General features: G+C 41.1%; 1 protein-coding gene across 2 annotated transcripts; it reads right to left on the reverse strand.

Moving 5' to 3' along the window:
* On the reverse strand, positions 1–26,934 carry BIVM (basic, immunoglobulin-like variable motif containing). 2 transcript variants are annotated; one of them, XM_061171231.1, is made up of 10 exons: positions 26,567–26,934; positions 20,381–20,981; positions 16,861–16,990; positions 12,827–12,922; positions 12,428–12,532; positions 12,115–12,209; positions 5,356–5,488; positions 3,561–3,647; positions 2,509–2,605; positions 1–1,654 (listed from the first exon to the last, which is right to left on the reverse strand). In XM_061171231.1, the coding sequence occupies exons 2-10, from the start codon at positions 20,856–20,858 to the stop codon at positions 1,361–1,363; spliced, it is 1,515 nt and encodes a 504-aa protein (XP_061027214.1). In that variant the 5' UTR covers positions 20,859–20,981; positions 26,567–26,934; the 3' UTR covers positions 1–1,360. The 2 variants fall into 2 exon arrangements, with proteins under 2 accessions (XP_061027214.1, XP_061027215.1); XM_061171232.1 differs by lacking the exon at positions 26,567–26,934 and adding an exon at positions 25,420–25,596.
* Between the last annotated feature and the right edge of the window lie 134 nt (positions 26,935–27,068).

The raw sequence follows: 27,068 nt of genomic DNA on the forward strand, positions 1-27,068 counted from the left end.
GTATGAAGTAACAACATCAACAACCTACAAATCTTTCAGTCTTTTGCATTTCAAGCAAAATATTCTCTTCAGAAAAATGCCCATTTCATAATATATATCCCCTTCTGTAGGCTAGGCATGTCTGGGTGGATAAATGGATATAAAATTCAAAAGAGAAGAAAATGAAAATATTTTAAAAATAAAAATCTGAACCTTCTCCTTGAGGTGTATTGCGATATGGTTACCAACATATTCAGCACCTTGTAATAATCAAGTTACTGATTTGAGTCCCAGAACAGCCCCTGAAATGAAAGAACAAGAGATCCTAGTTGTTTGTGAGTCACAGGTTGGCAGCAGAAGAAAAACTGACAGCAACTGGAGAGAGCTCAAATACATGAAATCCACACTTTCTGAACTATTTCACACTCACTTCAAGCAGCTAATTGTCTACATGTTTTTAAAAAGGAAAGAGCTCTCTGGAATACGGATAGTTGCCCTCTGAGTGATGGGGCATTCCTAACGCATCCTTAATGCCGTTATCAACGTATGACTCCATATTGGGGGACCAGTCAAATATCAGATCTCATCTCACAGGTTACCTTGGGTATAGAAACTTCAGATGCCACTTGTTCTTTTACTCTATCCCTAAAGCAAGGTTTATTGTAGACTTACGAGTCTTTCAAGACCTAAAGTTCTTGTCAGTATTTGACAGTAACATACCAAGAAAGTCAAGAGTACCTGAATCGATGCACTAAGTCACCCATCTGCACCAATAGAAAAGATCAGTATCTTCAGTCTTTTCTCTTTTGCCTCTTTATTGAGAATCCTGAGAAAGTTGATCAGGAAAAAAATGAGGCAGGCAAGATACCGCTACAAGTAAAAGAATTTCTAGACTCACTAAGTCATTTTAAATGAGCTTTAACCACTAGAGAAAAACTAGAAATCAACAGCCCCAATTTTTTTGGGCAGATAGTTAGTACCTTACATTTTGAGCTTGTGAACAAAACTGCAACAAATATCTGGGGGGGTCAAGTCATAAGAAATCACTTCATGCTTAAGTATTTCAAATCGTGATGCTATTGAGTGAAATTGTGTTTGATTTGTTTATGTGTAATTTTATTGGACTTTGTGAAACTGTCCAGAATGTTTATATACTCTTAACTTTTAAAAGGACAAAAAAAATCTGTGCTTATCTGTTTATATATCTGAAATCACCCATCATAATCATATACAAGCTTATTTACTGGAGAAACTACAAGGTTATGTGTTGTACCACAAGATATGTTCCTATTTAATACAGACTTAAAATCTTGTACTGCCTTAATGCAGTCCTGTATAGACCAGCTGCATGAATAACACAAGTCGTCAGTACGCAGCATGGTCAGTCATTCCCATCGTAATCACTGTAACCCTGGTAACCACTGTTCCTTCTCTCGTGGATACTTGACATCTTTTTCCATGTCGAGTCCTGATGGAAACTAGCACTAAAAGACCGGCCCAGACGCCCGTGCTGCTTCTTGGAGATATTGTCCTCACTCTCAGATTTGGCAATTCCCTGGGCATGTGTTGAAGGTTGTGATTCTTGCCTAATGGTTCCAAATGGAAAGTTCCAAAGGCCAAATCTTTGCCAGTTAAGTCTCTGGAATGCTATGATGCAATGCAAATTTCCTCCAACCTGAGAAAAAAAAAATGTTGGGTTCAGAAAATGATAGGAAATTAATTATACTAATATGTGGGTTCCCATGAATTCCCTTATTTTTCCCCCTTCACCTGCATCAGAACAGTGCTGATCCTTTGAGACATCATCAGATCACATTATCCTGCATCTTTCCTGACCAGCTGCCTTTACAAAAATATAACAATGCCCACAGGAGGCAAAACTCCTTCCCCCCATATGCCTGTCTACCACTCTCACACGCTGTACCCGCCCAAGTTGACTAATCCAAACACCAAGATCATTCGTCTTCCTCTCCCTCCTACGCATTCTTCGTATGATAGTAGGATAATATGGATGGGATGTCTACTCAATCCACAGAACATACCATTCCCTGAGAACCACCCCCAGCAGCCTTGTTGGTACACATGGTTCTGCCCCATGGCCACAGTTAATCGCCCTGGGAGTGAACACCTTACCCAAGCTGGGCCAAGACTACAGAACTGGACTGGAGGCATGCCAGTCTTAGTCTGACCGTTCATCTGAAAGGGAGACCTAAGTTGAAAGACGATCTTCGCGAAGTAAATAGTCAGACAAATAGACAGCTAAGAACAACACAACTCCCAAGAGAATAAGACAGACTAGCTCCCTGGCCCCTGCTGACATTCTCTTGCGTGGTACCCGTCCCTCCTGAATACAGGCTAGACTTCTTGCCCTTTCCTTTTAAAGATACCCCTGTGTCCTTAAAGTAATTTTCACTTTTCTGTCTAAAATGGTCTGAACTGGGTTTCTGTTATTTACAACTTAGAGTGCTGGGTAAAATAACGGCATTTTGGCCAGTTGAGAAATACATTCAAATACGATGGTGTTCTTACCTTCTTTGTTTTTCGATACTGCAGCCCCCTCTCTAAGTGCCGGATATCTAGATATTCTGGATTTTGAGTGTTTAGATCAGTAACAATATCTGCCCACCTATTGTTAAGGAAGGATAAAGCACAGTTTTCTTTAAGTTCAAAATACTATTGTAATGGAACTTTTCACATGAGCAATTTGCTACAAAAGCACCATTGCAATAATTCTCTTATCACAGGATTGTTGCATCCAATAAGCTTTCATAAATCCTTGTTTTTTTTGACAATTCTGTTTATCCAACTATTGCCAAGGTTAAAAATGGTTACCGTGCATATGAAATAACTATATATCAGCCTGTTAGATGACATCCTGCAGGGTAACATAGAAACATTCCATATTTCCTTTTTAATTGGAGTCAAGTACATTTTCAAAAGATTTATAAGTTAATATGTCTTTACTCACAAACAACATGATTGATTGTATAGGAAATCCAAAACAATTTGTAACTGCTTTGGATTGCAAAACTATTACTAAAACTAATAAGTCAATTTGGTAAAGATGCAAGATTTAAGGCCTATATAGAAAAATCCATTGTATTTTTGTACACTAACAGAAAATAATTGGGAAATGAAATGTTTTAAAAATCAATTTGCAAGAACAATATTCAATATCTTGTAATAACCTATAATGGAAAATAATCTGAAAAAAAGAAAAAAAATATATATATATAACTGAATCCCTTTGCAGTACACCCGAAACTAACACAACATTGTTAATCAACTATACTTCAATTAAATCAATTTACAATAGCATCAAGAAATATACACACTTAGGGAAAATTTTAACAAAATACATATAAAACTCTATGCTAAAAATACAAAACATTGCTGAGAGAAATTAAAGCTCTAATTAAGTGGAGATATAGTCTATGTTCATAATGGGAAGACTCCATATTGTTCAGATGTAATTCTCCCCAAACTAAACTATGGATTCTATGGATTCTACTCTAATCAAAATTCCAACAGGCTTTTTAGCAGAAATTGAAAAAAGGGGGAGAGGGAAGGAGTTAACATACTTTTTGCAGTGAATAGCAGGATGTTTTCTACTTGATTCTCCAATTAAGATCCAATATTCTACTTCTTGTGGTGAGAGGGGGCCCCTGCTAAATATAAAATACATTCATAGTAACCTTCATAAAGTCATTCACCCCCTTGAAAATACTGCTTCAATTATACACTAATAAAAGATACACTGAAGTTTATGCCTAGATAGCAATCACCAACACTAGAATAGATATTGGAGTTTAGGCTTGAACAAATATCTGAAGGCCATTAAAGAGAAAGCATAAATTAAATTTAGGTTTAGATCCCCTCTTACAAAATATAGGGCTAAAAATGTTGAAATATACCACCTGTCAGCATTTAGGAGGAAAAAAAAAAAAATCCTAGCATGCTACCCACCAGTACCCTTAAGCTACACTTCTTCTTTCACTTTGCATTCAAAAAGTTTCAAAAGGCATCCTAAAAATAAAACCCTAAAGCAGCAATACACCTGTGGAACTTTTAAACATACTGACGCCCTAATCCCATCCCTGGAAACTCTAATTCAAGTAGGTGTAGGGTGGAGCACAGGGAAGTATTTACGCAGCTGTAAAAGCATCTCAGGTGGTTCTTAGGTTCAGGCAGAGGTGAAGAGCTATCCTCTAAAGGGGGCCAAGTAGGAGTACCTACTTCTTCACGTTTTACATTTTGACAGGTGTCTGGAGTAAGGTGAAGTTGCAGGATCAAACTATAGAAAAACACCACAATAAACCCCACAGCCAGAGAGATGAATAGAACACTGCAGCATCTGGAGACACATCGTGGTTTTCCTCTTGCTCCTCGTTCACAAAAATACAACGTCCAGCTTCCCCACCCAAAGGCCGCATGGCCTCCAGCCTCAAAGAACCCATCCTACCCCAGATGACCAAGCCACATTCTCCCAGCCTGACCTTCAGCCCTCGCTGAGAAAGCAGTGCTGCCTGTTCCTCCTTCTCGTTCACCAATGCCACCCACCCAGAGAGAACAAACCAGAACTCAGCTGGGTGACGATAACTGGGCCTATCAGTCAACACTTCTACTCAGAGTACTCATGGCTTCTGTTTTCAACATTCTCAAATAGGACACTTCTTCCTCTGCTTTCAACTACGCTGGCATTATCTCAACCCATCACTAAGAAAACTTGCTAAGGAGGAAAAAAAGTATTAACACTCAGTCACCCTCTCTTATTTACAGGCTGTCTCTTCTAAAACAATACAAGTTTACCTGGAAGTAGACATACATAGTTAATAAAATAGAAACTTTGGGTCAACAAAGGAACAAATATAACCATTAGGGTAATGTGGTTCCTGATATTAGAAATAAAAATTGGCTGCAGGCTTCCTGGTAGCCAGGACAAAAGGGGAACCCTGATAAATTTCATGTTATTCACCATAAGAAAGGAAATGCTTTTTAATGTACTCAGTTGCAACAGTCTTCTTGACACTAGATTCCACAATACATTTTCCCTGTGGGATCCTGGATGAGATCACTGAGACATAATATGTAAAGTCCTTTGCGGCCGTTTTATAATAAACATAAAAGTGATTTTTCAAATGGCTTTCTCTTATCATGACTCTAACAATAGTATCCAAGTGGATAATGTGAAAGCACAATTAACCAAACACAATTCTGCAGAAGATAAAGCTACTATGTTTAAAAGACTAGTATTAGTTGATGTAAGGAAAGCAAATCACCAAGTCTTCCAATGTCTAATCAACCAAGTATTTCTTAAATGCTTTCTACAACATATTTTCCTGGTGGAATATCCACATAAAATACAGAAATGCTTACCTGAATGCTTTATTAGCTTTAACAGGGGTTGCTTCAAAGCCAATTGGACAAAAATAATGATTTTGGCAATGGTAGATATAAGCTAACGATTCATCTTTCAATCCGTGAGTTAACTTCGACAAGGCCCCGGAAGCTACAAAAAACAAAAACAAACCAACTGAGGGACCATAAAGCACTATCTATGCTTTATACAAACAACTAGTTAAGGACTCAAAGACAGAAAAGCTATTACTTGGAACACATGGACATTGCTGGGGAAAAACAATGAAAAGCTATTGAAAGGTTAAAAAATAATTAATGGATTTCAGTTTTACCCTTTAGACTGAAATTCAGGCAAACTGAATAGCAAACTAAAAAACTGAAAGTCCTTGCTTACCCAAACCTTCAAATAGCATACATGCTTGTCTGCAAAATTTAATTACCATGTAAAACCTAATACCTAGTGTATATAGCAATGGTCTCAACTTCTCTGGTTGTACACATCTGTCACTTGAAATTTCTGAGTAAGCATGCCCATTATAAGCATGTTTGTTTATAAGCTTTGTACATATACTACTGTACTAATATGTCTTTATAAAAGATACACAAAAAGTAGAAATTTTTAATTAGGTTAAAATATAAACATTCTAATACATTCTTCCCATACCACAATGATCACCTTGCAGCTGCCATAATGCGGACATCCCAATTTGAAGACCACTGAGGTATATGGATAAATATAAACTCCAAACAAGTTCCAAAAATGAAAACTTTTCCCCACTAGCACACACTTCAATCCCTTCTACAAAAGTCACACAAACCAGAGGAAAGACTTTCACAAGCCAAGTGATAAGAACATCTTAAGAGATGGGCTGGTAGTACCACAGCATCCTCTTAATAACCGCTTCTCCTTGTATATTTCCCATGGCTGCATATATTACTTATGAAGTAATTTCAAAAGTATTACCATAAGAAACGAGTTTTCACCAGCACTAAATACTTAAAGCCATTAACTGAGGTTTCATTAACTTGCATCTCCTGGAAGACACTAAATTATTCATGAACAAATAGCCCATTAAAACTGGAAATCCTAAAAATGGTTGAAGTCGATGAAAGCTTGCAAGTTATGGTTTTTCTGATTGACTTTCTGGCCACTGAAATAGCAGAAGACCAAAAATGGCAGGTCAACGGCTGTAGAAGAGTCAAGGAGGCGGGACCCCGCCCCGACTTCTGCAGACACACACAATTTGTGAGCTCCATGGAGACAGTAATATTTCTGTCTTAAACCCTTTCTCCAAGGTTTCAGCTCGGCCTTCCCCACAGATTTTTACTTCATGGCGTACCGCCAGAGCATACCTGCACACAAGGCAATCTTTTCTGCTAAAATCTCTATTTCATAAGGATAAATAAGTCTTTCTGCTGTTTTGGGTTGAGTTCCCCAGACAAGTTAAAAACTGACATCCAAGGGCAGCTCTAAATGAAGAATGATAAGACCTAAAATTCAGAAGATGGTCAATATTTCATTTCCATAGTTGAACTTGATTGTAGAGATGTTTCAGGATAGTAAGCGAATGTAAATAGACAGATTTAGACTCCTCATAAATTCAGTAAATACTAAAGATATTTATACACATAAGTGGTTTAGGAAGAACTCTTGAAATCTTTTTAAAATTGTGAAAATGCCAAGTAAAAAGTTACCCGAAATAACTAAAACTTTTTAATGAAAGAACTTTATTGTAACTTCCTAATGGAAATTTTTAAGTATTTCACACTTTCCTCCTTAAGTCAAATGTAACACAAAACAGCTGATTACCGTGATTATGAATAGTAGTCACATAAATATACTAGAATATATTCAGGGGCAAATGAGATAGGTATGAACGTTTGCTCTCATTAATATTCACAGTATTTCATCTGCTACAAATACTCTTTGACCAAGTCCTAGTTTTCTAGAGGACAGAGGTGGTTTTTCTTCTTTGGAGTAATTATCACGTTCCTCAAGAATGTTTCTTCTTCTTACTTCAAGGTACATGACAACATTCTGATGGATTTAGATTAGGAATCAGCGAACTTTTTCCTAAAAGGCCAGTTAGTAAATGTGGGAGGTTTGTGGATCCCAGGCACTACGCATACTACTCAACTCTGCCACTGTAGCTGAAAGCAGCCACAGACAAAAGCAGCCAAAGGCCATGTGTAAGCAAATGGATATGTCTTTGTGTCAATAAAACTTTATTCACAAAATGGGCTGCTGGCTCATGGGCTGTTGTTTGCAGACCTCTAATTTAGATCAATAATTTTCAAACATATTTTGACATGGAATCCCTTCTGCAAGGGAAGTTTACATGCCAGCCCAGTCCATAACAGGGATCAAAGCAGAGTTACTGTGGCCAAAAAGGAGGTTTAGGGAATCTAGGTGCCCACCCCTTGCCCCCCACCAGCCCGAGGCACTGCCATAGAATTCCCAGGACTCAACTGAGCACAGATTGAAATTTGCGCACTGAATTTCCTATCAATGGAAGGAAACTCCTATCTGAATTTCCTATCAATGGAAGACCACACTCTTTATAAAGAAGCTGAATAGCATCTCTTTAGAAAGACTACAGCAGTAGTTCTCAAACTAGAGCACAAAGGGCTTGTTAAATAACAGATTGCTGGTACCTACCCCCTCGGTAACTGACGCTTTGCGTGTCTAACAAGTTACCAGGTGATGCTGATATTCATCCAGGGGCCACATTTTGAGAGTCACTGGTCTAAGATTAAGAGGAAAATTTCATTTAACTCAACTCAGGAAGTAAATTATGAGCATATACTAACTACAACAGGAACCACACGGAAACAAAAGATAAGGAATGCACAGTACCTCAAGCTGCCCTCGTAAAACAAGTAACTTTGACATAGGGTGGAAAAGGACAGTGCCACAAAAAAAGGGTGTAATTCAGAGGAGAAAGAGCACATCAGGTTTGAGGAACCAAGAAGGGGGTGGCATCCAAGACAGAACATAATCAAGTGGCAGCATTTCAACAATCCAGACAGAGGAAAGAGCATGAGGAGAAAACAAAACCACTGCAGGGGAGGGATGTAATCAGGGAACAGCGTGTAGTCCAGACCAGAATGTAGGGCACGATAGTTAGTGTGGAGAGGCCTACAGTAGGGCACCCCCAGAATTTCAGGATAAGGTCAGAAAAAGATCACCCTCTGAAATAAAAGACAGTAAAGACAATATTTAATACATTAAGGTAGTCATCCAAGAAAGTGATTCTATTTAGGAGAAGACATATAAATGTGTTACAGATGGAAACTAAATTCAGAGCGACGTTGAGTCTAGACCAGAGTATATCGAAAAATCTGAAACTTAAGCGACAAAGCAACCACTACCAAACGCAGAGCCATGATGTGCATGGTGTAGAGAAAGCAGAACGAACTAGAATTAGCCAGACTGCTGTACTGTGAAGAACAGTATATGTCCTGAGCGGCCGAGAGAATGCTGGTGCTTTTGATAGTGTATTTCTCACTCTCAGTTAATATATTAACATTCTAACATTTTTTGAGCTTGTTTAGTATAAGTCCGTTTTGTAAAGCCTTATCATCTATAGAAGAACTCCAGAGAGCTCTAAAGGAACTTATTAGGATGTATTTTTATACCCTCAAAGACAAGGACCAGATTGTGTAACCCAGCAACATAGTATCATCCTGCAAGGCTCCTACTCCCTTGACATCTTTTAAATCCAACTGGTACGTGGAGGACAGCAGGGAAAGACCAATCTGTTCTTGCCTGGAATGATGCTAAGGAGTTTACGCTTTAAGCAAGCACTGGAGAGCTCCCAAAGTAAAAAGGGATATATTAGCACCGCACGTCGAAAAAATTTATCCAGCCTTGTGTCTAATGTGAACTGGAGAAAACCAGAGGACTAAGAAAACAGAATCTGAATGCACAGTCCATCCAAGAAGCATTAAGACACTGTAGTTAACTGGTAGCAGTGGCCAGGGTGAGGGTATACATGAGTTATGTCAGGATAGGGCAGAGGTAGATATTCTTGGTTAAGCAAATATAAGAAGTTACAATATCTACCAGAAGAATAAAAATGAAATACATGAATATTAGTGTAATTTTCAAGCTAGGTATTAAAAACAAATGAATCTAGACATCCTTGGTAGCTAAGCGAACCAACAGTTTGAAGTTACTCAAATAATAATAATAATAATAATAATAATACAATAATAGGAAGTGAATAATAAGTGAACCAATAGTTTGAAGCTAACATTGGCAGCTTCTGGCACAAACTTTTATTATGAGTAATTACATCTCTAAAAAAAATACTTCAACTCATATTCACAGTCAAATCTGTTAATTTTATCAAAATCCCTGGATTTTGTCTTTATTCCATGAGTGAGCTCAGTTTACATTTCCTGAAGGCCCACTGGAAATAAGCATGTCAATCAGCAAATAGGGAGTTACAAAAGAAGCGTAGTCCCCAGGAGAACTTAAAGCCTGTTGTGGAAAACAGGCCTGATGTTCCTTAAAAATAATCTAAACAACAACAAAAGATACGAAGTATTTTTTTAAATGCACACTAACAACTGGCAATGGTTTTCACTACTGAATATCCCAGAGACAAGTGAGAAAAGCCTATCTCTGCAACTCTTTCTTCTACAATGAGAGGGAACAGAAAAGACTTCTGCTTGACACAGGTAATACCCTCCCAACTCTGAACACAATCAGAAGTCCCAGGGTCACACGTGCAAGGTCAGGGGGCATCAAAGGGCTACTGAGGGCACTCCCTATGGTCAAGGAGATGGGCAGACACGTTAAAAAGATGCAATGTAATATAAGGCTGCACACGCCAAATGCTAAACAACAGACGCAAATAATCAGAACTACAGGAATTAAGAGAAATCCGAGCATCATAGATAAGGCAGGGCTTGCAAGGGACCACTGATTCTTGAAGCGGAAGACAAGAATATTCCAAGGGGGAAGCAGATCAAATATCCTTCAGGAAACACACGTAGACAAAGAGACAGTGAGGAGTCAAGGATTGTAACAGGGACAATGAAAACAGGAATCAAACTGGGAAAATATAGTATTGAAATTTATTTAAAGAAATTACGGCAGCCATTTCTCTCCCCCTCCCAAAAAAGAGGGGGGAGGGAGAGAAGAGCTTGTTTATCCTATTACTCGAAGGAAAAACACTGATGTATGTTGGAAAGTATATTCTTTCTTAGTTTCTAATTGCCTGATCAATTACTGAGAGAGATTGTGTTGACAGCCTCACTGGAAACAAACAAAAACAATTACACACCATATAAAGCCGCCCTTCCCACGAAGACAGGCCCCCCTGCAAATGCACAGAGTTCAGTTAGGAAGAATAAAAGCTAACATTTATTGAGTCCTTACTCTGTGTCAAGCAAGGTGTCAAGTGTATTACAAATATGTCTCCTTTTACCTTCACAGGGACCCCATGGGGTGGCTCAGTAAGTGAGTGTTTAAGTGCCTTGTTCAAGGTCACAAAACCAGTATGTGCAGAAACCAACATATGAACTCCAAGTTTGCCTGACTCACAACCAACTTGATAGACCTGCTAAAGGTCAACAGAAATATACCCTATTCTTTGTTCACTCCTTGATTTTGATAAACCATATACCCTCCGTGCTGACAGACTCCCTGCTTGACCAAACTTCAGTTAGGCATCTCTGAGCCCTCTCCTCGGCTAGGCTTGGATCTTGGGCTTCTGTGTCCATCCTTGCTGAATCCAGTTTTAGCAAAAATCCTGCTGAAACCAGTTTAGAGAGAATCCCCCCACCCTGGATACCTGATCAAGGACCTCACCCTTCACCCTTGGCCTGCCTGTTATAAGAATCCTGTTAGACCAATTTAGCAAGATTCCCCACAGCCCCACCTTGATGTCTCCTCTTAATAACTTTCCATCCACGGAACCGCTCACTTTGGGAGTTGGCTATAAATTCCCAGCTGTCTTTGTTGTATTCAGGGTTGAGCCAGATCTCTCTCCCATATCCCAGTTCTGCGTTACAACAGTCTTCAGTAAAGTCTTCCTTACCCTTTTAACAAGTGTCAGAATAAAATTTTCAAGTATCAGAATAAAATTTTCTTTAACACTGTATTGTAGGTTTCTGATTGTAAAGTCGAAAGATGACTGTGAAATTTTAAAAATGGAAATTGTCAAATAATGCAAATTATTTAACTAGCGCACAACTAAAACAATCCTTAGGATCGACTCCAAAACTCTCTGTTATAATCAAGACCCTTCTAAAATAGAACTTTGTCCCTTTCATACTCCATTGTCCTGTTGTTACATGTGATTATGCAGGGCTGCCATCAAATATTCTAAAATCCTTGCTTTCCCTTTTAGGAAGAGGAACTGCAAATTCCATGCTGCTTCCTGAAAGGGTTTTAGTAGCAGGCAAGTAAGTGCATGCACACACACACACACACACACACACACGCACGCACACACACATACACACACATACACACAAACACCATGGACCCAAACAATACAATGTGCTAAAGTAGTGTTTATGACATGCCTTGAAGCTTTAAAAGTTCTTCATGCAAAGATGAAAAGAGTTAAAATATTAAACTGTATATTGAAAAGTGCCCTACATATTACTATTATCTATTATGATTTCCCCTTGGATAAAGAGTGATAGACTGTATTTAGGATTTACATCATGTGCCATGAATCAAAACCAATCTTCAAGATGGATCCTAAAGTGTGTGTATGTGTGTGTGTGTGTGTGTAAATCTTCTATATGTTTACTTACCAGTTTCTCCAGCTGTTTTATTCTTCCCATGAGGCTTATATAGAACATACGAGCATCCTTTTACGTGGAAGTGGTCGTTAATTTGTCTAAACCATCTGAAAATAACAAGAAGACTCGCTCATAGCAACAGTCCCATAACAAAGAAGGCACTATTCCAATTCCAGAGAAATTCAGGCAGAGCCCAAGTCTGGCATATCTACCGGAGGTTGGGCCCAAACAGCTGGATGCATGGTTTACTATCAATGCACATCTACAGCATTATTATTTTGCAGAACTAGAAATAAGGTATTGCTTCTAAACGAGGGCTTCGTACCTCATAAGTGTCGTATTTCCAGTGAAAGGGCCGAACCTAATATCCTCAAACGGGGGTTGAAAACCCAAAATATGTAAAGCTTCTTCTTGGGTGATAGCTGGAAGACTACGAAAGAAATATTGCCTTTCATTTCACAATTCCAATCATAGGCAAATATAACCTGTCTCAATGTTACTGTGTCTGTCTGATTTGCAAACAATTTTAGTAGTATTTTTCATTTTTATTTTATCAAAAATAATGCATGCACATATTTTTAGCTAAAAGGCTTAAAACAAAATACGGCAGTTTTTCCCCAATTTATGAAAAATCTGTTCTTAAAAATCTTCCATTATAGAAAAAGCAACACCAAATAACTTTTGAATTTGGAGTTGAGGGATACCACTAAATTAACATACTTACCTTCCAGCTCCCATTGTGCTATATAAGAAATTCCAACAAGAAATTAATGAGGAGATACCACAAGAAGTCTTATACTGTGGTCGGCTTATGCAGTACCTGAGAAAATAAAAGACTGTTTTCACTTGAATGAATACAAAATATGCATACAGAAATAGAACACTCATAGCAACTGAGTGTGTTACATAATGAAAACTTTGATCATTTAAACCACCGATGTAAAATCTTTATTCATTTAAAGTATTTTCATATTTATTCAACACATTATAAATGCACAATGACAATAAATCATGCATTTTAAGAATGATGGGGCTTCCCTGGTGGCGCAGTGGTTGAGAATCTGCCTGCCAATGCAGGGGACACGGGTTCGAGCCCTGGTCTGGGAAGATCCCACATGCCGCGGAGTAAGTAGGCCCGTGAGCCACAATTAGTGAGCCTGCGCGTCTGGAGCCTGTGCTCCACAACAAGAGAGGCCGCGATAGTGAGAGGCCCGCGCACCGCGAAGAAGAGTGGCCCCCACTTGCCGCAACTAGAGAAAGCCCTCACACAGAAACGAAGACCCAACACAGCCATAAATAAATAAATAAATAAATAAATAAAATTAAAAAAAAAAAAAAAGAATGATGGCTAAGTTGACTAACTGTTAAAGTGGATGTTACCCAAGCCAATGGAAAAAAATTAAAGATATATAAATTTAGACACCAACTATTAAAATTTCGATGTAAACTCCTAGTTGAGCTACACATATGATTATTTGCAACTTCAGTTGTAGTTCTTTATACAGTCTGGATATTAACCCCTTATCAGATATGTGATCTGCAAATGTTTTCTCCCACTTTGTAGGTTGCCTTTTCACTTTGTTGATTATTTCCTTTGACGCACAGAAGTGTTTAAGTTTGATGTAGTCCCATTGGTTTATTTTTTCTTTTGTTACCTGTGCTTTTGGCATCATACCCCAGAAATCACTGCCAAATCCAATGTCATGAAGCTTTTCCCCTATGTTTTCTTCTAGGAGTTTTATAGTTTTAGGTCCTACATTTATGTCTTTAATCGATTTTGAGTTATTTTTTGTGTATGATGTGAAGAAAAGGTCTAGCTTCATTCTTTCACATGTGGGTATCCACTTTTCCCAGCACCATTTTCTGAAGAGACTGTCCCTTCCCCATTCTGTGGTCTGAGCACCCTTGCAGAAGATTATTTGCCTGTTTACATGAATGTCTATTTCTGAGCTCTGTTCTGTTCCACTGGTCTATATGCTTGTCTTTATGCCAGTACCACACTGTCTTAGTTACTGTAGCTTTGTAATATGTTTTGAAATCAGGAAGTGTGTGGCCTGTGTTGCCCTCCTGCAATCAACACCTTCCCTGTAATTCACTAGAGGCAGTGTCCTCAGCTGGTATCCAGGGGATAAGCTGGAATCTTGGTGGCAATCAGCACAATGTTTCCTTCTGCAACCTTCTCTGCATTTCTGTAGTGCTAATCTGGATCTCCACAAAGAACTCAGATTCTTCCCCACTGACTCAATGGCTCATACCCTTAGATCTAACCAAAGAGTCACCAAACAGTTTGGGGTCATCCATGAACTTTAAAGAAACCTGCATTGTTTGAGGCCAGCAGTAATCTGTGAGTTCTTGGTGTCTCCTTTCTGTTAGTCCAGAGTGCACAGGATTTGAAAAATGTATTAGAGCCTATGGTTTGGGGATGATGCTATTTCTTTGCTTCAGGGAAGATAGAGGTTTCCACATTTTTCATTTTGCTGTTATTGTTTTCATGGGTTTGAGGGAAGGAGTGGAGTAAAAAGACCTTACTCTGTCATATTTCAATCTCCCTCTTCCATCTTAAACACTTCTTCACAAATCCTTGGGATCAACCCTAGGCACTTTTAAGATTTTTCACATTTTTTCATCAATCCAAACTTGTTTACTGGTCTTGTTCATGACCAGCTTAAAACTTTTACCGACATTCTATTATCTTCTGTGGGTCTTTCCATTCCATCTCTAATCTTGTAATATACTCTGGGAAATAAGCTTGTCATCCTGGTAATTTTTCCCCCTCGGTTATTTCTCCTATCTGTCCTTCCTCATCCAAGTCTTTATGTCCTCACATATTATACTATTAAATATAATTACTCACATATGTGGTTATAACAAATCTTAAGTCTAAGGGATTCAGAGCAAAATGCGCAAAGCCCCGCTCCAAAAACACTGAAATTAATGTTTTCGATTTGTGTCTCTTCTCCAATACACTCTACATACTAACTATTGATACTACCAATTTATCTTTGTAAATATCCTTTTGTTAAGAAATCATCAATGGCTTATCTCTACTCCAGAAAAAAAAATCTAAATCCTTAGCCTGATATCAAAGAACTAGATCGTGACGTGTGTTATAAAGAAAGAACATGGGCACTTCCCTGGTGGTGCAGTGGTTAAGAATCTGCCTGCCAATGTAGGGGACACGGGTTCAAGCCCTACTCCGGGAAGATCCCACATGCCACGGAGCAACTAAGCCTGTGCCCACAACTACTGAGCCTGCGCTCTAGAGCCCATGAGTCACAACTACTGAGCCCGTGCGCCACAACTACTGAAGCCTGTGTGCCTAGAGCTCGTGCTCTGCAACAAGAGAAGCCACTGCAATGAGAAGCCCGCGCACTGCAACAAAGAGTAGCCCCTGCTCACCTCAGCTAGAGAAAGCCTGCGTGCAGCAATGAGGACCCAACGCAGCCAAAAATTAATTAATTAATTTAAAAAAAAAAAAAAAACAAAGAACATGGACTTTGGAGTCCAGCTCTCTTCAGTTTCAATACCACATCTGCGTATTTGCCATGTGACATTGGGTAAGTTTCTTAGCTTCTCTGAGCCTCGCTCCAGACAGGCTGATCTACTCTTCATTACCAACCTGCCAGACCCTTTCCCACCATCCGTTCAAAGACCTTTAGACCCTCCATCCCCTCAGATTTCCTCTCTTAAGACCCAGCTCCTCGGTGAAGCCTTTCAGTGATCATTACCACCTCTCATGTTGGTTGTTTGTTCCCACCCATCATCTGACAAATTTCCCTAGATATTTTACATTTTCCACTCTTCTCAACTGGATTGGAGAACAAACACCCATTTTGTTCATCTCTGTATTCTCAGCCCACAGTAAATGGTCCAATATTTATTAAATAAGTGAAAAAAGTCTAATATTTCTAAAGCCTCACACAAAAGAATTTTTAAAACCTCAAATTATAGATCAGTAATATTTAAAAGCTATCACAAATTAAACACCTTTTTCTTTAGAATAGGAACTGTATGTTAAGGTCACCAAATAGCCCTGGTTGGTAAGTGAAAGATCTTCTTATTAAAAGAATGTCAGTTAGTAAAGGCAGAAGAAATGATAGAATTTTGAAATTTCACCATTTTATAATAGGATTCAGGCAGGTGTCATCAATGGGTCTGGCTGAAACCACTAGGTGAAAAGTTGATGGTTACCTAGATGTTAACCCAATGCCACCATCACCCCACTGATTACTTGACAGTTCCAGAAGAAAAAAGGGAACTTGACAATGTGGGCTAAGGCTGTTGCCACCTCCTTAATCCAGTAATCACTCTTAGGATCTCTAATATCAGATGACCAGACACCATGTACCTTCTGATGGGATATAAGGATGAAGGCCACAGGGTCACCTAGGCAGTATTCTTGCCCAAAATGTTCAACCAGAATCTAATCAAGTCTTTATATCTAACTTCCAGTTTATAAGGACTGAGGTTACATGAATAATGTAGACCACCAGCAGGAAAGGAATCACACAAATTGGGGAAGAATCAGATGGGGAATGTTCTAGTTCAAAAGAGGTTTATGGGCCACAACAAGCAAACACAGTATGTGGTTCACGGTGGGTCCCACTCTGAACAACCAAGTATGAAGATATTTTCGGAAAAATCTGGGAAATCTGAATTTAGCCTGGAAATGAGATGCTAAGGAAATATTGTTAACTTCATTAGGTATGACAATGGTACTGTGGTTAGGTAAGAAAAAGGTCAATTTTTAGAGATTACCATCGTCTGAGGTCTAATACTTTCCGCTGCTTAATATCTTCAAGAGGAGAATACTGAGGCCACTCCCTTTGATGTCTTCTTCCTTTCTTGTCTGAAGTTTTTTTCTTGGAAATTTGCTTCTTTCCATTGCCTAGAATACAAGAGTATAAAATGAAGTCAAATGAAGTAAGATGCCAAGGCAATACAATTAATTATGTAACAAAATATAAAAGTAACTAGGTCTAAAAATGCTATTTGCAAACATATTGGAAATACATGTATCTTCAAGAATACGCCCCTGCCTTAAAGATAGAGAGAGAGAATAAAAACACATTTAAACAACCATGAATGTTATTTCCTATCAGGTTCTTATATTCTGATTCCTGAGCTAGCTACTTAGCTAGTAAAAGAATCAATCACAAAATGTTTAGCCACATCTAGAAAATCAAATTACCAACAGTAAAATATTTAACTAGACCACTTTCCAGAAAATGAATCCTTTCTATAAAACAATAAAGCCACATTAATGTAACTCTGTTGAGAAAGTAAAAGCAGTAGATCCAGTAATCTGATGATGTGATATTTAAAAATAGTTCCAGGCCTACAGAGACCACAAAATGGATTAAGAATGATGCACATAAGTACATTATTAAAATGCAACTTTAGCACCGGGAGCCAGAATGGAAAACAAAGTCTCCTTTCTGTGTGCAAGTCTGTACACATGTGTGGGCACGTGCACACACACACACACACACATCACACACATTCTCCAAAAGACACACAAGACAAAAAACAGTGGTTACCTACAGGGGGAGGGGAAATTGGGAGCCACACGAAAGGGAGGCAAAAGTGAAAGTGAGACTTTACACTCTTTAATTTTTATACTTTTTTATTTCCATCTAATGGATCACCCAGTCAAAAAATTATATAAATTAAAATATTATTAAATAACATCCAAGCCTCATTTCACTAAAACACCATTAACATTTCAGATAGCTACGTGCACTTTAAAATCTCTCACACATATCATATTTTAAACAAAATAAATCTGTTACAAAAATTAAATAAAAGCTAATATTTCATTTTTATGAGTTAGTCATAAATTATAAAACATAGATTATATAGATATATGCCTAGAAAACAAACATGGAAAAGGATCCACTTTATTCATTCTACAATGAAACAATTTGGTGCCCAAAACCAGCTGGAACCAACAAGGACCTACGGTATAGCACATGGAACTATATTTAATATTTTGTAATAACCTATCAAGGGAAAAGAATCTGAAAAAAATATATATATATATGTACACGTATGTGTAACTGAATCACTGCGCTGTACGCCTGAAACTAACATGACATAGTAAATCAACTATACTCCAACTTTAAAAAATACATTAAAAAAAACCCAGCTGGACCTCAGAAACTGTTGTTACACAGGGAATTTCTCTAATTTTTGTAAAATGGCATAATACTGAACTCTAGAAAAATCAAGAAGCAAGGATTTTTTTCCCCCTTCCCTTTAGTTATTCTTCCTAAGTCTTCACAGAAACACAAAGTTTCTCCCAGAGCTGAACAACCACTGGCAAATGTGAGCAAAATCTCATTCTGGCAAATTTCTTTCACTAATAAAATAAATCCTAGTGAGTGAGAAGATGGATGCCACTGGAATCTTCCAACATAACCTTTGCATTTTGAGAGCTTTGAACAAATCTAAGAGTGCTGTAAAACACAAGTATTGTAATAAGTACTCAGTAGTTTAGAAATGGTGAATGAGGTGGCTAGAATAACATACTATTTCATGGTTTTGCAGTGACATGAATCATATTTCTCAATTAAATATCTAGTTTGGGGGCTTCCCTGGTGGCACAGTGGTTAAGAATCCGCCTGCCAATGCAGGGAACACGGGTTCGAGCCCTGGTCCGGGAGGATCCCACATGCCACGGAGCAACTAAGCCCGTGCACCAGAACTACTGAGCCTGCGCTCTAGAGCCTGCGAGTCACAACTACTGAAGCCCACGTGCCTAGAGTCCGTGCTCCGCAACAAGAGAAGCCACTGCAGTGGGAAGCCCGCGCACCACAACGATGAGTAGCCCCCGCTCACCGCAAGTAGAGAAAGCCCGTGCACAGCAACAAAGACCCAACGCAGCCAAAAATAATAAATAAGTTAAATAAATAAATTTTAAAAAAAGAAAATAAACGGACAACTCCATAATCATAATTAGAGGTTTTTAATACCCCTCTGAAAACCCCTCAAAAAACAGGAAGAGAGAATACTTCCAAACATGTCTTAGGAGACCTGCACAGACATTATGAAAAAAAAATTATAGACCAATCACCCACAAATAGAGACACAAAGTGAAATCCCCCGACACCGCGAGAATTACAAATTTACACCACATTCTGTGAAACAAGTTGATTTTGCAAATGAATGAGTAGACAGAGGTTTTACAAAACGATCAGAGAAGCCTAGAAGTAAAGTAGAAACCTGACTTCTGCCTCTTTCTAGCTGTGCAGTTGTGCCCAAGCAATGTATCCCCTCTATGCCTCCATTTCTTCACCCATAAAATGAAGACAACAGTACCTACCTCACGAAATTCCTGTCTTACTGTGAGTTCAAAAGAAAAAAGTGAAGAGCGTTAGTATCTGCTCCAGAACCACCACATCGTAATTGTGAAGGTGGTACACTGCACCCTCTTAAACTGTGCAGTGCACAACCTACTCAGTGGTACCTGGAGACCCTGTTGAGTGTTCAAAAATTTTTAACAACAGAAAAGCCAAACTGTTATGTAGTAAAAAAGAAAACTAGATATTTATTTAATTTTATTTATTTATTTACTTTGGCTGCGTTGGGTCTTCATTGCTGCGCATGGGCTTTCTCTAGTTGCCGAGAGCGGGGGCTACTCTAGGTTGCGGTATGCGGGCTTCTCATTGCGGTGGCTTCTCTTGTTGTGGAGCACGAGCTCTAGGCACGCGGGCTTCAGTAGTTGTGGCACGCAGGCTCAGTAGTTGTGGCTCACAGGCTCTAGAGCGCAGGCTCAGTAGTTGTGGCGCACGGGCTTAGTTGCTCCGCGGCATGTGGGATCTTCCCGGACCAGGCCTCGAACCCGTGTCCCTTGCATTGGCAGGCGGATTCTTAACCACTGTGCCACCAGGGAAGCCCCAAAACTAGATATTTAATTGAGAAATATGATTCATGTCACTGCAAAACCATGAAGTAGTATGTTATTCTAGCCACCGCATTAACCATTTCTAAACTACTGAGTACTTATCTACAATACTTGTGTTTTACAGCACTCTTAGATTTGTTCAAAGGTCTCAAAATGCAAAGGTTATATTTGAAGTTTCCAGTGGCAACACATTAGTGAACTAAATGTCCTACGCCCAAGGTTATTTTTTTAACTATGTTGACGAACAACATGATAGCAATGTGCCTTGTTTGGTATCATAAAAAGAAAATCTGTTTGAAGGCAAGTTTAAACAAGATATATTGCTTGTTTTCTCCTTATTTTCACGTGAGAACATCATGGCTCCTTCCTTACCTGATTTGTGTTTCGAATTCGTGGTCACTCCATCAAATTCAGATTTGTCAATTTCCCACGCAAGAGGTAGCTTGCCCAGGCTGTTGGATAAGTTTTCCAAGCTATTTTCTTCATTGTAGATGATTTCCGATGTACTGGTCGGGATGCCAATGTAACCTGAGGAATTATTTCCAGCAGATAAAGAGGTACTATTGGGGAGGCAAGAAGAGCGGGTTGGATTTGGAGTTTTGTAGATTGAGGTCGCCTGGTTGAGAAAGGCATAGTCTGAACAGATGGCATAAATTTTCTCCCGAGTGTGGGTCACTGGACAGCTCCATGGATAATGACCATCTCCTTTGGGACCCAAGCGTTCTCCCGAGGCACGAGTGCAGAAAGATTGTACGGCACCTTGTAGATTCTCTTCGGGAGACCGTCTCTCAGATTTGCACTCACCATTTCCAGGATCATTTGTCCTTTCTGCTTCTGCAACGTTAGGCATTGAATGCAACTATAAAAGTTCTGTGATGAGGAAGAGGTTGCAACTCTTTCTATTTCTTGAAAAACAGCTGTAACAATTGTTTACAGCATTCTACAAAAACGTGAGCGCTGCAAAAATGGGCTCCTAAGAAAAGAGGGAGGAGAAAGAAAGATCAACAATCCACTAGACACTACAAAAACACTAAAAAATATTTTAAGTGTTTCACATGCCTTCATGCAATAAATATTTATTTTACAACTACTACATGCTTAAGTCATGATCACTGACCATCTGTCTTGTTAAAAATTATTTTTAAACGATGCTTTAGGATAATAAAAAAGACAAGTAACTCAATTTAAAGATGGAAAAAATATCTGAATAGTCATTTCTCCAAAGACGGTGTAGAAATAGTCAAGAAGCACATAAAAAGATGTTTAGCATCAATAGCCATCATGGAAATGCAGACCAAAACCACAATAAGATACCACCTCACATTGACCAGGGTGACTCGAATCAAACAGAGTAACAATAAGGATCGAACAGGATGTGGAGAAATTGGAACCCTCATACACTGCTGGTGGGAATGCAAAATGGTCCAGTGACTTTGGAAAACAGGTCCTTAAACACTATACGTAGAGTTACCATATGATCCAGCAATTTCACTCCTAGGAATATATCTAAGAGAAATGAAGACATATGTCCACAAAGTGTTCATAGCAGCACTACTCGGAATAGCTAAAAAATGGAAACAACCCAATGTCCATCAATAGATGACTGGATAAATAAGATGTCGTCTATCCACACAATGGGACGTTATTGAGCAATAAGAAGAAATGAAGTACTGATCCATGTTACAACTTGAAAGCATTATGCTGAGTGAAAGAAGCCAGTTACAAAGGACCAGAAAGTGTTTAACTCCACTTCCATGAAATGTTCAGAATAGGCAAATCTATAGCAACAAAAATTAGATTAGTGATTACCTAGGGCTGGGAGGTAAAAGGGGATTGGGAGTGATGGGGTTTCTTTTTGGAGTAATGAAAATATTCTCTAACTGACTGTGATGATGAATGCACAACTCTGTGAATATACTGAAAGCCATTGAACTGTACCCTTTAAATAGGTGAGTTGCATGGTGTATGAATTATATCTCAACAAAGCTGTGCATGCATCACCACAATCGTTATAGCTAGTAGTAATTAACTTCTGATCAGTCTCAGGAAAAACTGAGTTTCAAGTGTACACCGATGCCTTTGGGGAAGTAAACAAAGAAAAGTTTAATAGCAACCAAGGGCATTTGAGGAAGCTGAAGATTTATACAAAAGGAAGACCTTGGTGAATCAAACCATAACAGGTGGTGTGGGAGACCCCCTGAAGCAGGTGCCGGGCAGAGTGAGCCCACTTCCCAGGGCTCCCACGATGGAGCGGCACTTAATAGATAAAACCCACCCTGGGTGACCAGTTTGACTTTGACCAGTTAATCTGTCTGCCCATTCGCTTACTTAAAAATTCAGAAGTGAGAATCATTTTCCCAGGTTACAGGAAAATGATTATATAAAACCCATCCTACAAACACTGAATAACAAAAACCTATGACTATGGCAATAAGAAATAATAGAAGATGATTCCCACAAGAGACCTGGAGTCTGTGAGGAGAAACCAGTAAAGGTACTGCATGTCCTTCGTGGAATTTATGGACCAGAGCTCCATACAAGGAGGCCTCCACATGTCCTAGGAAATATCTTATTTTCTTTCTTTTGAAGGAATGCTTCCTCTCTAGTCAAACCTTCAGGCAGTGATTTTTTTTTAGGACTCTGTGCAGAGTTTATAGTTATTTGCAGGAGTAGGGCTGGCTTGGTGGGAGCTTCACCACCAAACATGGAACCTTTAGTGGTTTCACTTTGGAAACTTTCCTTTGCTTTTTGGTCAAGGAGTAGGTAGCGTAGATCTCTAGACAGGAAGCTTTGATGCTTTCTCCTTCTTCCTCATTTCCGGATGTGATGGCGATGGTGGAGGAAGATTCGAAGAGAAGCTCCGTTTGTACAGGTCAAACTCTGGGCTTCTCTGATTCTTAGCAGATGTCCTAGCAAAGCATTTTCTTTCTTTTTTTTTTTTAATTTTAATGAAGTATAGTTGATTTGCAATGTTGTGTTAATTTCTGCTGTACAGCAGAGTGACTCAGATAGATATATACATTTATATCCTTTTTCATATTCTTTTCCATTATTGTTTATCACAGGATATTGAATATAGTTCCCTGTTAGCAAAGCATTTTCTACTTCTTTTCTGTTACCCTCATGCCTTTCACTAAAAGCCAGAGTGGTGGATAGAGGGAGGTCTTATTTCTGGCATTGGGGTTGCGTGGGTGGGTTGCAGTAGGGTGGGGCATGAAACAGAGCATGTGGTCATGGTGAGGTGCAGTGAACAGAGCCTGAGGGGGCTAGTCTGGTGCGGGGGAGACAGAAATGTTCCAGGCCCTGCCCTGTTATCTCTTCATCTCAGGCTTAGCTTCTACTTTGACAGAGCTTCCTTCCTCACATTAAATAGAATTTTGCCTGTGGTACCAACTCTCTGTGCGGCAGCCTGGGGATGTTTGAAGGATGCTAACTTGGAACATATATAGGAGAATATTCTTATCAGAAACCTAGGGAAAGGGAAATCACTGCATTTGTGTATAAAAGGTAGGGCGGAGCTTCCTGGAAGCTAAAGACAAGAAAAAACATAGCACTTGATTAATAAAAAGTTTAACAGTCTGGTTTTGCTTGTTTGTGTTTGGAGTTTGTTTGCTTTTAAATAATGGTCACTAACAAGACTGATCTCTTTGGTTGCACTTTCACCAAAAAAAAAAAAAAAAAAAGCAAAGATCATAAACAAAAGTGCATATTGATTGTCAATAAAAGCTAAGAGTAAACTTGGAGTGGTATGAAAACTTTCTCATTTGAACCACTGCTTATGGAAACTTCTCTTTGAAAAACTGTGTCATATTTATACATTTTTCACCTGAGCGAAACAAATTACAGAAAAAGATTGCAAAATACCAAAAGATATCACACAGAAAAGGAAAATTATCCAAACCCCATAACCTAAACACTGCTGATGTTGATTTCCTTTCCTTAGTATCTGTCTGACCCATGTCTTTTCTCCCCACGCCGGCGACAGTTCCATGAGGCCAAGGGCGCTGGTGTTATTGTGTCCTCAGGGTTCCTCACAAGTGAACTAAGCACAAGTTATTACTGATTACAGAACCATTATGGAGGTCAATTACTGTAGTAGGTTGCAATTACAGCCTCAGGAAATGCCAAGGTACAGAGGGGCAGTTTGTCCCTCTTAGTTTGTCCCATTTAGGCCTGCAGCTCTCATGGTTTTGTCACATCTTGTATCTCCTTTTGTCCCTCTTTTTATAAACCATTTCCACTCCTAGTTCCCCGCCCACTCCCGTGCATTGACATTTCTAACCTGACCTGTGCCTAGATATTGGAAAGTAAAGTTTGTACACATATATGATCATATAACTCCCCTGCCTAAAACCCTCTGCTCTTAGAACAAGCAGCCAACTCCTTACCTGGCTGTGATCTCTCTCTTTACCTCCACCTCACTCTCCTCTCCCCACGGACCACCTTTCCCTTCTCTGAATGCTGTCTACTCCTTCTTCCCCACCTTTATTTAGTTAATTCCCATTATCCTTCAGATGTCAGCTCAAATGTCACTTTCTGGGGGGATGATTTCTTTGCTCCTCCAACCAAGCCAGGTCACCCTGTACAGACTCAGTACCTCGTTCACAGGTCTTACCAGGGTGCAGTTCTACATTGTGTGTTAGTGTGTTTACATGATGAATGTCTGTCTCCTGCAAGTCTGGTTTTCCTGCCTACTGTATCCCCAGGGCAATTTGTAGAAGTCTCATCAACAGATATTTTTAAGTCCCTGCACCATGCTGGGTATTACTGTAAGCCAGGGATTAGGAGTGGCCTTAGCAATCAAGAGCCGGAGTTCTAGCCGAGGGCACTCTTTTTCTCCTTCCTGGTTCTCATCTGTGAGAACTGAGGTTCCCTAATCCAGTAAACGACGTCATGCTGTATGAAGATTTACTAATAAAAGTGATTGCAGGACCTAAGCTCAATGACTTAATGATGTATTCATAAAATCATATCACAAGCAACAGAAGTACTGTTTAACTGTGTGCAAAAGAAATTTTATAAAATGGCCAGCTTTAAATGCACCGCTGCAGTAACGATTTTTAAGTCCCTGGAAGGAACTGCTCTGTAAAATAAACATTTGTAAATCCAATGTTCATGGCCTGGGTTACACTCTTTTCTGGTTAGATTCTTAAATCCTTATTTTTAAGCATCAAGTTTGCTTAGAGAACTAAACATCTTAAAAAGTCTCTTCAGTAAAGCCTTCCACGTATGACAACTATTATGATCTGTATTCTGCACGGAAGGCCGCTGAGACGCAGGGGCAGGTAAGGACTTACTAAGGATGGAATATTCTTCCGAGGGCCAGACGCACTAAGCCTCAGCAGGTCTGCTCTCGGTCCTTCCCCTCCAGACCCCTCCCCACGCCCTCCACGCCCCTTCCGCGGTCAGACCTGAGCCCCTTCGCAGGCAGAGGCGCCGGCCTCCGAAGGATACCGGGGGTCCTCCCGCACTCCGGCCAGCGTCGAGCCCAGGCTCCCGGGCAGGCGAGCGGAGGGCCCTCCGCCCTTCTCTGCGAAGCTCGCGGCGCCTGGAGGCCCCCAGGATGGAGGCGACAATCGCGCAGGCCCGTCCCCGCCGCGCGGAGCCGCTGTGTGCGGAGGCGGCGCGGGCGGAGAGGAAGGAGCGCGCCGGCGCCCCCTGCCCGCGCCGCTCGGCGGTCCCGGCGCCTTCGAGGGCCGCGCGTCCCCGGGTCCCCGCAGCGAGGCCTCCGGGCCCCTCCTCCCGCCCTCCGCCCGGCGGGAAGCCGGAGTTCTCGGCGACGCGGAGCGGGCAGAGGCCGGCGGGGTGTCCGCCTCCTACCCGCCCGGGGGCCTGGGGACGCGCGGGTGCTCAGGACGCCCGGGGGGGAATGGGACGCGGGCAGGTCACTGCTCCCGGGAGAAGAGGGAGCCCCCGATTCGAGCTTTTGAATGCACGAGTTGATAGCATTACTAATGACAATTGCCGAAAAGGAAACAGTAAAGAAAACCCCCGCCCAGGCCCGCTTTGGCTGGCGGTTCCACCGGCCCATCAGAGTTTGGGGGGGCAGCTGAAAAGGTCGAGAGAAGGGGGGAAGGGGAGGAGGAGGCTCCCGGTACGATTTCGGAGCTGACCGTGACCCCTCCTGCGACCGCGCTGGCCCCGGGCGGGCGTGCAGGGACAAGGGGACGGCCACCGTGCGTTCCGGTCCCGGGCCCTGCCGAGCGTGGCGTGGAGACTGCCGCCGGGCGGGAGCCACCGGTATCCCCGCGGTCCCTCCAAATCGGGCTTTGTTCCCGAGAGGACTCGTCCTTTCTCTCCCGGACCCTTCCCTCCACCCTGCGGCCCAGCTCTTCACCCCACTTCTTCCCCGGAGGACGGGTCCCCACGCACTGGCGTCCACTCGGATGGCCACCGGGCACCGGAGAGGCCAGGGCCCCCCGGCGTGCAGGCTGCGTTGGCGACGCAGAGAGCAGGTGGGCGGCGGCAGGCCTGGCCCGCGGCGCGCCAGTGCCCGGCGGAGGGCGCAGCGCACAGTCGCCGGCGGCCACCTCGGCCCCTGCCCACAGCCCAATGTACCTCTGGCCTGTCCGGTGGGGTCGGGTCGCTGCGGCCGCGGCGGAGCCCGGCACCGGTCCCGGATCACAGCTTCCAGCGCTCGGCCCGCGACGCGCCTCCGGTTACCCTGGGGCTGGCGTCTCTCGTCCCATCGGAGCGCGCGGGGACAGCGCCCTGACGGCTGTGCCGGGCGACCGATCGTCAGATATCATTGACAACACCTTCCTTTCATCGTGTTTTATACCTGCCCTCTGCACGTGCGGGGGACAGAGTGACAATTTTTTTAAAAAATCTTAGCTGTGCCTCCAGGCCCGCGTGCCCCTCTATTGGACAGCTACTATTTATTTGTCCCCTGAAAGCGGTGACGGCAAAGTAAATAAACAAGTGAGAGATGGTAAAACCTGGCGGGATTTCCGCTAGTCCTGTCGCGAACTACACGTCCCAGGAAGCCCTGGCGCCGGGACGCGTGTCCACTGCGCCATCCACTTGGAGGAGGCCTTACTCAGTCCGGGCGGACGCGCGG

The sequence above is a fragment of the Eubalaena glacialis genome, chromosome 16 (genome assembly GCF_028564815.1).
Source record: "Eubalaena glacialis isolate mEubGla1 chromosome 16, mEubGla1.1.hap2.+ XY, whole genome shotgun sequence".
NCBI classification, from domain to species: domain Eukaryota; kingdom Metazoa; phylum Chordata; class Mammalia; order Artiodactyla; family Balaenidae; genus Eubalaena; species Eubalaena glacialis.

Excerpts from the sequence above, each read along its gene's own strand:
- BIVM (XM_061171231.1), bottom strand. The coding sequence starts at position 20,858 with ATGCCTAACGTTGCAGAAGCAGAAAGGACAAATGATCCTGGAAATGGT. Across the intron at positions 16,991-20,380 it reads GAATTCGAAACACAAATCAG|GCAATGGAAAGAAGCAAATT; the intron begins GTAAGGAAGGAG and ends CTTGTATTCTAG. Across the intron at positions 2,606-3,560 it reads CCTGCTATTCACTGCAAAAA|GTGGGCAGATATTGTTACTG; the intron begins GTATGTTAACTC and ends CCTTAACAATAG.